Raw genomic sequence first — 10,442 nt, 5'->3', positions numbered from 1 at the left:
CTGACGAGATGAGAGTAGGGAGGGTCCTTTTGAGACCGATAGCATGGTTCTTCAACGTGCAGTCTCCTTGGATGCTTATGGTTTTGTACTGTTGGACAACCTTTTCAAGGAGATCAAGCTGAAAGTTGAAACTCAGCCCATTCAGGCGTGTATGGTACATCTTCACCGTGATTGTAACAAGCCACCACCGCATGTGCTGCCGGCGTTGGGGGCAAGGTTAAGCCATTGGCAATGGATGTGTATGGCGACAGATAAGCCAATGATGTAACCAACGGTCTCGCCGTGTCTTAAATAAAACACAAGTGTTCCTTAAAAAAAAAAGAAAACTCCGGACAACATTGCATATTTCATCCGTACGTACATGGTTGGTATCATCCGACGCTACCCTGCATACGATATTGACAAAGAATGACCAAATTCAAAATTTCCGTCTGAATTCTGGTCTGAAACAGCAAAAACTGTCCCGGCTGAGAAGAGATCCACCGGTGCCGTGCTTTTTGCTCGAAGGAAAACAAAGCACACGTCCAGCCCAGCGAACCGCACGGCACCGGTAGGCAACGTCGTCCCTCCTCCCTCTCGCCCGTCTCCCCAAATCTGAAGGCCCCGGACCCCGATTCTCGCCGGCGCCTCACTCCCACCCAAGCACCGGCCTCGAAGCCCTCTGCCGCCCCGTCCTCCCCTCAGCTCGGTTGGCGGGCGGGCGCGGAGTGGAGATCCCGCCGGCCGGCCGGCCGGAGTCATCTTCTCCCTCGGTAAGTCCCTGTCGATCTCTCCTTGATTCTGCTCGCCGTGAGAACCCAGCCCAGATCCCCCCCACGGCCGCTTAGCTGCTACGTACATTAGATTAGTGTGAATGCGTCCATTGTTGGATTTGCTCCCTCTATCTCCTATGTCGTCTCTCTCACCCACCCGGCGGAGCCCCCTTTCCCCATCCCGTTTCCAAGGCAGCACAGCAGCACCCCCTTGCGGCTGAGTCCGCTCGCGCGAGTTCCCGAGCTGCTGCCAGATCCGACGTAGCCCTGGCGTGGTAGATAGATTCGCGTGCCTGTCTCTGGATCGAGATTGAGATGCTGCTTTGAGTTGCTTCGCATTCTATCTCTAAAATCGAAGCCATTCCAAACCAATCAACAACATTCTATCTCTCATTCTCTCCAGGCATTGTCTAGTCAGGATCTTTGCATCGCCATTTATGCAGCATAAGGACTACTTACTCGATTAGTTATCTTCACTCTCAAGTCCTGGGGGTCGCTACCTGGTTGGCAGGCTGCCGTGTATTATGTTTTTTCTTCTTCTCTGTGCTGGTTTGGCTTTGAGTAAGTCAGGTGTACTAGTAGTGCCAAAAAGCTCTCTAGGGCAAACTTACAATCGATAATCGACTTCAGGGCAAACGAAGAGAAGCTTCTCAACCTGGAAAATTACTAGGCTTGTTTCCCATTTATGGAGAGAACTGTAGATTTGTACTGAAGTTGTTTTGACATATAGAAAATCCTCCTGAATAAGTTACCGCTGCAGTTTGATGTACATAGATTTATTCATGATGAATCTCCAGGTGGACCGTGTCATTGTTACCAGCCACAGCTTTAGAAGAACGATGCATCTTGTGGGCTTATTCTTTCTCCATGGGCCGGCGGGAATTTGTTGAATTGGAAGAGTTACTGGTCTGATAATATGTCACTCCGACTTCCACTTCCGCAAGGGCTCTCCTTTTTCAAAAGTGTTGGGTGGTTTGAAGACAGTAAGGTTGATTCAGCTGCCAAGCAGCACTTGTCTCCAAAATTTAAGCTCCAGACAGACAAGGAAGTGTATAGACCTGGTGATTCAGTTACCGCGACTATCCAAATCTGTAGTCCCGCTAGTTTAAAGGATGAAGCGGAGGCAGCGTCAGGTGGAGTCATATCTCTCTTGGTAGATGGGCTATCTTTCGAACTTAAAGGAATTGAGAAGTTGGATAGCCAATGGTTCTCTGTTCCAAAGCCCATACCAGGGTCTAAGCAAAGGAGAGGTATTTAACAACCTAGCTTTCATCTAAATAACTGATCAATGTGTCTTTTATTTTATTTCTGATAATCCTCTTGTGTTATAATTGATTATATAGGTGAATATTTGTTTTTGGATTGTTCGGCACCCTCATTAGTCTCCAAAGTAATAATTGCTTCGGGGCAAACAAAAACATGTAAGTTATCTCTTGTTTTGGAGGATCAATGGAGGTTGATAATGCACTTATCATGTAGTGCTACATTTCTAGATTGCTTGAAACGTAAAGTAAATATTGTTCATATGCTTTACCTCCATTTTTCCTAGTATTGTACGACATGTTGGTGTAATACAGTAATTTGAATTTGCTTTGCTTCTTATTCTGCAAATCACCTGTCTCGTCAACCACCCTGTGTTTGATCTTAAATATTAGTTATTGATCTATCCATGTTCTCATTTTTCACATTACGTCAAAATCAAACTTTAAGCATCCATGATTCTACTTGTGGAGTCAAAGTGAATACAGTTTTGGCTATACCTCTGTTATGGAAGGTCATGACTCATGACTATGAGGATTTACTATTTAGGGATATGCTGCTTGCATGTTTTTCAAACACTCTAGGAGGGCCAGTTCCTGTTTTGCCCAGGATCTTCAGTTGACAATGGATAATTTCCCCCTGTTAACTTGCTCACTTAACTAAATCCTCTGCATCACGTGAAATACAATGATCTACATTTTTTTTTAAGAAATTGCAACTCAGCTCTTTTTTTTTTTTGCAGATATTGTACGTCTAGAGCTCCCAAGGATTTTACCACCATCATATAGGGGCATCAGTATTCGCTATATTTATTATGTTAGAAGTACATTGTTTGGGAGATTGATTGACTTGGGTAATGAGGATGAAACTAAAGGCAATGTAAATAGTGCGGTTCAGCTGGTGAGTTTTCTTCTTGTAGTTGGCATAAAATTCTACTCCTTAAGTTCAGACAATCTGTGCTGAAATCAAATTGACCCTAGTCTTGTAATTATTATTCTTTTATTAATTTAGTTGCAGTAGGAGCCTCTCCTTTGCTGAAATGTTGGAAGCTTTGATTTGTTAACCATCCATAATTTCATTGGTGATTTGTATTATTCTTTGAACTGAGTTCTCTAGCCTGTGACTTGTGAAATATTTCTAGTGCATGTTTTCTTGGATGTACTAATGTGATAATTTTGGATCTAAGATTCTAATCTAACTATCCTAGCAAGATAATATATTATTATTAAAAAACTAAAGCCCATTGTTTACATATTAAATTTTAATGTATGATTAGAAAACCAAGTAAATACCTTGCAAAATGGGGTGTCGCAGTTCAACCTTCGGTCTTCTATTGATTACCCCTACATCCTTATCCAAGGGACACAGCAAGATGGTAGTCAAGTTTACTGAAGGGTTAAGAACATACAGTATTTTAATAAACAATCTTACTTAGTGTTAAAAATATTAGTCTTAAACTCATAATCGCACATGTCTGAGGTTTTAGGGCATGAGGACCTGACTTAATTCGAAAACTTAATCTTGGAAGTGTAGAACTAGAACCCCACAGAAAGACATTGACTGATATTGGTTCTTGGTTGCCTATCCTGTAGCATCAGAAGAATATGCCGACAATTCTTTTACATGTCTGCATGTCTCCATTATATTGTGATGATGTGAGGCAACTGCAGGCTTCCATATATTTGAGCATTATATGGTCCATCTATTTCCTCAGTTATACAAGAATCACCAAGACTAATGTTAATTTTTCTATCTCCTTAAAGGAGAATTTGATAGTCAATGCATGTTTGTGCTGCTTAAGCTAGCCTTGAGCTGAGTTCTTTGAAAATTCTCTTAACCATTGGACTGAAAACAACATGATTCCATTTTCTTATTTCTAGCATCATTCTCTACTTCATACCCAGTCTTGTAATGCAATTATGGAAGTTTCGGACATTAAAATAAGCCAAATGTCTCAGAGCGATAGCTTAAAATTGAATTCATTTCTGTAGGAAACCCGAGTCCCATTGCAGATATGTGTTTCCCAGAAAAGCAGCACCTTACTAAATGAAGAAGGTCAGTGATGTAAATTCAATAATTTAAGGTTCTTGCACTTCAGTCATCCTGTGTATTTTAAAAGTATGTTGTTGATTAAACTACTTTTCTGTTAAGTAGTGGATTCACTCACTGAAGCATGCGGGCTTACTTATTCACCGAACATGTGGGTTACATAGCTTTTGTGTGTGTGTGGGTGGGGGCCTATATATTTTTGGCAAGGTTGGAAATAATTATTAATTACGATACTGTATTTTGTAACCATCATGAGATGCTCAATAATGCCTTTTTTATTTGTATTGCTACACCCACTCCTCACAGGTCACATCTCGTGCTGTGATTGTTATATGGATCTTTTCAAAGTTTTCATAACCTTCACATCTTTGTGCGGTTGGTACATTTGTGCTTTCATAACACCTTATCCTCAGTGGTGCACAAGTGATTTTGTTCAACATGGATACTCTTTATATCAATTCCAGTTTCACCGGGATTCCTATAGGTGACTGAATTCCAGTGGTTCCTTCTTTTAGGAAAATGCGTGTAGCTTTCTCTTTTCAACCTTTCATGAAAACCTATATGCACGACAGTCGTAAATAATATAGTAGAGACTGACACCACAATCCTGTTTAAATACGTACCAACAACTGAATGCTGCAGAGTTGTTACTGGATGTGCAACAGCAGAATTTTAGTGATACTAAACTGCATACTGTGTTAATCCTCATCAATGCTAAACTGTTTACATATCTCAGGGAGTTTTCCACTCTCGGTTGAGCAACTGAGTATATTTTGGAGGGAAAAAGATGATGAGTCAGAATGGGTGAGTCCTTATTTAGTTTGTAACCCATCTCCGAGATTTCATTGCACTTAAATTATTTTTTATCCGTTTCTTACACGTTATCTTGCATGAGTTTGTTTCTACAGTGATATCTTGTATGAATTGTCCATAGTTATTTCGATTACTTAAACAAGGACATGTCAGTATGCAGAAGATCTGTAGTTTGTAATTTTGTCAACTGATGAAAATGTTAGTAGGATCTGAACTGTTTTCCAATGTATGGTATTTTTCATGTACATAGTAATTATCGACTAATCATGCTAATCAGTGATATCCGTATATTTCCATGATTGTTGTTTCAACCCATGCTGAGATATAATATTCTTATTGCAGATCAAAGCAAATGATAATACTGATCTAGAAGAAGGATATGATAGTTCGAAAGATGAAGTTTCATCGGTTTCCTCATACAACCCTTCCAAATCAAATACGGACTTTCCCATCAGGACCTCAACATCGACGCTCTCCTTATCATCACGTCTCTCCATGAATGAAGCATTGTATTCTCAGGGAGAGCGCCCCACTTTCCCGTCATATAATGCAATTCCTCGATTCTCAGTGTCCGAGATTTCTGATGACCATGGTGGAGGTAAGGAGTGAACCTTATAGTTTGTGTGGGACTGCAAGAGCTGTGATATTCATAAGGAAACACCAATGTCCCAATACTGTCAAGTTCTGCTCTACAGGATTCTATCTGCCTTGGTGCTTCCTAATGATTAATTCTGTTTACACTTACATATTGTCATATTAATTATTAGTGTTTTAGCTCCCAGTTTTCTTTTCATGCACAAGGACCTGTTTTCAGTTCTCCTTTTTTTTTCTTTTCGAATTCAAATTGACTAGGCTTATTCCTCTTCCGTTTCACAATGAAATAACAAGTCTTACATTAGTCAGGTCTCCATGAGAATGCTACCTATTTGTCCTTTCTGTAAATGTTTAATGGTAAATATTTGGGTGTTTAATGAAGTAAATGGCACAAACAGGACCGGTATCACCTCTAAGGAAGCTAGATCATTTGCATTTGGATCGTCATCCATCAAATGGCGAAAGATTTTCTCTAGATTCTGACCGCCCAAAAGATGACGTTGGACTCCCTCTCACGCCAAAACATGTTGAACCATCTGGATGTAAGCCACCGTGTCTCAGTTATGGAGTTATTTTAATCCATCATTGCTCCTTTTGTTGTAAATTACATGCCATGTGACAAACATTGATTTCCATTCTTAGTTGCACATTCAATGTTTTGCAGCAGAAGGCTTTATGAGAGGAAGATCATATAATATACGAATAGATGATCAAGTCTTGCTTCGTTTCTCACCAAAGAATTCTGACTCAACTTATTACTTTGGTGATATGGTATTTTAATTACCCTTACTGCGCTTGCTACTGGCTTACTGCTTTGTTGTTGGTAGATTGATTATCTTATTTTGCCGATTGCAGATTGGTGGAGCACTCACTTTTTTTCATGGAACTGGAACACGGAGATGTCTAGAGGTAAAAGACCGAGTTTAATAAATTATTATGTATTGAACTGGGATTTAAACATATAACTAGTTAACGTGTTTCACAGGTATCTATAACCTTGGAAACATCAGAAACAATTAATCCTCGTGTAATACACCCTTCACGAAGGGTCTCACCGACAATAACCAAGGTATCCTTTTTGCAGCTTGTGTTGTGAACCATTATAAAATTTGTACTATGTGCAGTCAATGTTTACTCGTTTAGCATTAAAGTCTAATTTGACAAAACATTTTAAAAGTAATCCTTGTTGTACATGTTTCATTCTATGACTTACAGACTGAACTTTGCCTCTAGTCCAAATGATGAGTTATGTAAGATATATTTCTCAGTGTTAATGCCACATGGCCTACGCTTTGGTCTCAAGTCTTAACAAGTTCATGAAACTAGTACAAGGTTATGTTCGATGGTTTAGCTACAGGGGTACCCCATGATCAGATGCCATTTGTGCATGTAGTTTGATTAGGATGTATACTTGATTTTGTTTGTTGGCATTACTTTAGATGCATGCCATTCCAAAGTACCCATTCTTGATAAATGGTACAATGAAGTTCCACCTTCAATAAAAGCCACTGCAAAATCACCGTATTCACAAAACTTGCTAGTAGCCTTTGTATTTTACATGTACTGGACGCAAATGTCCTCGCCTTCTATGTCTCTAGATCCTTCACAATGGCTGCAATGATGATGATTATGTGTTGGCTGATGTGAGACAGTAGGGTAAAAAGGCAAATGTAACTGGGTGATGGCACTCATGTCGGTTCACTGTAGCTGGAGCAGGTCTGCTACCATCCGCCCCCTGTGCAGCATAGCACACAAATCATTAAACCCATGACTGGATGCAGTCGCCATCTCCACCTTTGGACCCAAAGTTGGATGCAGCATGAATTGCACCATCTCTGCATTGAAATCAAGCTGCCGCCGCCCACTAATACATCCCCACCACTAGACCCGAACACCAGCCAGCTTTGTGGTAGTTATCACGCTCCTCTTTGAGACCGACTGCCTGCTGAGGTGGCTAGTTGGAGCAGGTTGTTGTGTTCGAGGCTCAACCTCTGCAGGGTGTGTGTGCTCACGTCTCCTCTTCTTTAAAACAAATGCCACCAGGAGCAAGTCCCTGGTTGGTCATTTTAAAATTCGAGGAGGTCAGAGATGTGAGGTTGCTATTGATAGAGGCTAACCAGACAAGGTGGCTACTAGTGCAGCATTGGCTGAGGTCGGATGTGCCTAGGGGTAGGTGGGAAAGCATGACCCTCCGTTCCGAAAACTTCTTTAAGTTTGACTTAGCCTGTAGAAAAATATATTAACATCCACCACATCAATTTTGTATTATTGTATTTGTCATAGAATATATTTCCATGCTATATATATTTGATGTTAGTGGCCGGACCCTTCCCCAGACCCTGCGCAAGCGGGAGCTACATGCACTGGGGCTGCCCTGCCCTATATATATTTGATGTTCTAGATATTAGCATATTTTTCTATATACTCGGTCAAGCATAAAAATAATTGACCTAGCATAAAAGTATTTTGGAATGGAAGTAGGTAGTAAAAGGAAGAAAACATGTAGTCCGATGACATCTTTCCTAATTTTTCGAGTTAGTAGTGTTATTAGTGGCATTTTTCATAGTTGCAATTACATATCTAAACAACCATGTTTTCAAGATTCAGAAAACAGAAAAGGAAATGTGCTGATGCCCTCAAATATTCCCATGACAAGTCATGAACTCGTGATCGCCAATAGATAATGTGATAAGAACTCTTCCTATGTTTACCTAATGATGACAATAATAGACATATTCCAGCAGTATCAGATGTCACGAGTCCTTAGGCCTTGTACAATACAGTGATTAGAGAGGTGCTTGGGAAAAGGAACCGATTTTTTTGTTAAGCACTGATGCTTATTTGTATTGCACAGACGCTTAGGCACCTCTGCTATAGGAACAAGCACGGGTGCTTAAACAATATTCGGTTTATTTTTACAAACAACCTGCCTAAGCTAAGTTGGTCTATTTGAACATCAATTTCTATTCTGTAAAACGCTAACCTGTGTTATTTTGTGATCCAACGTTGACTCTCTGATCAGGTACACAGCGAACATCATGAAGTTGTTGCAGATCTTCACCAGACAAGTTTTCTCTTTTCAATTCCTATCGATGGACCAATGTCATTTGCTACCTCAAAGGTTTCTGTACAGTGGTCCCTTAGATTTGAGTTCTTCACAACTCCGGCAGGAATGGACTCATCACGGTATGGGATGTGATGATTTTATGGAGTGAATTTTCTAGTTTGCTGCTGCTAGCTCTGAGTGGTCAATTCTGGTCTCTATTTGGCAGGTATGAGCACCCACTTCTTGTTGAGAAAAGAGAGAAGGGGGACTGGATCCTCCCAATAACAGTTTATGCACCGCCAATGCGTAGACGAGCTACTCATGGAAGAAACGATAGATCTGCATTGGTTGGAAATCTTCTCAGCTCTTGAAGGTATGCACTCTGTCTGTCATCGGATTCTTGCCTGTCTCGCCTTTGCCAAAGGTGTTACTTAGTGAAGCCGGAAAAGTACGCAACAATGTCAAAGTAGTTGTTAACTGTGAGCTCTTAAATGATCAGTAAATTTTTAATACCAACTGAAGTGTCCCTTCTTACTGAGTCGCAGTCTAGCTTCTGGTTGATGTATAGCTCTAGGTTAATTGAACAACTTGTGCTTATTCCATTTGGTTTCTTTGCATCTTCGTCCTAGTTCTAGCGGTTACATCATCTCTGTTATTATCTTTCCAACTATATTGAAACGATTGATGTGTGTTAACTTTTCGCTGTAATACGCAGATAATCTGAATACCCTGCCCTCTTGTATCTTACCTCAGGCCCACAAGTTGCTGCTATCATTTGTAAATCGGTATCCGTGGACCTTCGGTGAACTATCTGTAGTCCGGCATGCACAACTGGGCCAGTTCATATGTGTAAAATACCTAGAAGGTTTTGAAGAAGACTGAGTGAGGGGAAACTTGGGCTACAGAAATAGTCTGCTTCTGTCTGATGTATAGTCCATCACCATTGAACAGAGCAGGAACCGTGGAACTTGATTTACGTGATGCGGACATCAGTCGTGCAAGGTACCATACCATACCGACCGTTAGCGCACCCAATGTATATGTTTTTACCAATGGACTAGCTTTTTGGGGTGCTTGATTAAGCGATTACACCCTTGCGGTTGGTTACATATACTTGGGATATCCTCCTTGTAACTGTTTTCTGGAAACCATACATGATTGCACGCTTGTTGTCCGGACTACACACGTATTGTTTCCTCGAGGCTGCTCTGCAGAGTTGCGGCAATTTTGCACGGATGGATGCTTCTTCAGTTCAAAGCTGTATACTTGCTTGTTCAGTCGCAGAAACCTTAAGTCCAGGCTCGACTCTGTCGACGAACGATGTTTCTTTGTGAACGAAGCATGCCGGTCTCTTCTTCTGGGGTATGTTGGCATTGCGATAAATAACAGCAATTCCCCTCTTCTATTTCCGTGTGGCCAGTGCCGTCGAATCCTAGCACAAGGCTTTCAGGCTTTGTTGCCGCTCCGGTCCGGAGCATGATCGCGGAGGCACCAAACTGCGAGGTCCGCAGTCACTTGATCTTGTGCCGTGACACAACGATCGCGTCCAGCTCGGCCAGGATCGACGTGTGCATGAGGCGTCATTCGCAGGCATTCACGTCCCACCGTACCCTGTGCGCTCGTCCCCACGTTAGGTCCCCTGTCACCCCGTCACCCTGCCAGACGCCAGTTGCCACCGTGCTCTCCAGCCTCCAGCTGATGATCAGAAGCAACGGACCAAAACCAGAAGTCAAGCCGGAGACCAGAAGCAACGGACCAAAACAAGGGCCGCCGTCGCTCTCGCCCCGGCCGCCGCCGCTGGGAAAACCGGAGCGCTCGCCTGCCTGACCGGGAAGTCAAGCCGGAGAAGGCGGTTTCGGAAAGGTGGCCTGCACCTGCCGCTGCCTGCCCGACCTCTCAGGGGGAGGAAACAACTTCTCAGGGGCCGT

At 42.0% G+C, this 10,442-nt stretch overlaps 1 protein-coding gene across 2 annotated transcripts; it reads left to right on the top strand.

The window, feature by feature from the left end:
* Positions 1–503: 503 nt before the first annotated feature.
* Positions 504–9,764, top strand: LOC119328884. 2 transcript variants are annotated; one of them, XM_037601880.1, is made up of 14 exons: positions 504–752; positions 1,550–2,002; positions 2,096–2,173; positions 2,755–2,912; positions 4,004–4,067; positions 4,798–4,865; positions 5,217–5,472; positions 5,867–6,010; positions 6,133–6,239; positions 6,324–6,377; positions 6,454–6,537; positions 8,491–8,654; positions 8,741–8,887; positions 9,230–9,764. In XM_037601880.1, exons 2-13 carry the CDS (start codon positions 1,669–1,671, stop codon positions 8,883–8,885), a joined length of 1,656 nt encoding a protein of 551 aa, XP_037457777.1. In that variant the 5' UTR covers positions 504–752; positions 1,550–1,668; the 3' UTR covers positions 8,886–8,887; positions 9,230–9,764. The 2 variants fall into 2 exon arrangements, with proteins under 2 accessions (XP_037457777.1, XP_037457776.1); XM_037601879.1 differs by having other exon boundaries at positions 505–752; positions 9,268–9,764.
* The last annotated feature ends 678 nt before the right edge of the window (positions 9,765–10,442 follow it).

The sequence above is a fragment of the Triticum dicoccoides genome, chromosome 7A, assembly GCF_002162155.2.
Source record: "Triticum dicoccoides isolate Atlit2015 ecotype Zavitan chromosome 7A, WEW_v2.0, whole genome shotgun sequence".
NCBI lineage: Eukaryota > Viridiplantae > Streptophyta > Magnoliopsida > Poales > Poaceae > Triticum > Triticum dicoccoides.
The sequence above is the reverse complement of the archived record's forward strand: the minus strand, read 5'-3'. Positions and strand labels throughout refer to the sequence as shown.

What these genes read in the sequence shown, in the direction of transcription:
- LOC119328884 (XM_037601880.1), top strand. Translation starts at nt 1,669, where the DNA reads ATGTCACTCCGACTTCCACTTCCGCAAGGGCTCTCCTTTTTCAAAAGT. An exon ending in ACATGTTGAACCATCTGGAT is followed by an intron (nt 6,011 to 6,132) that starts GTAAGCCACCGT and finishes AATGTTTTGCAG; the next exon opens with CAGAAGGCTTTATGAGAGGA. An exon ending in GCAGGAATGGACTCATCACG is followed by an intron (nt 8,655 to 8,740) that starts GTATGGGATGTG and finishes TCTATTTGGCAG; the next exon opens with GTATGAGCACCCACTTCTTG.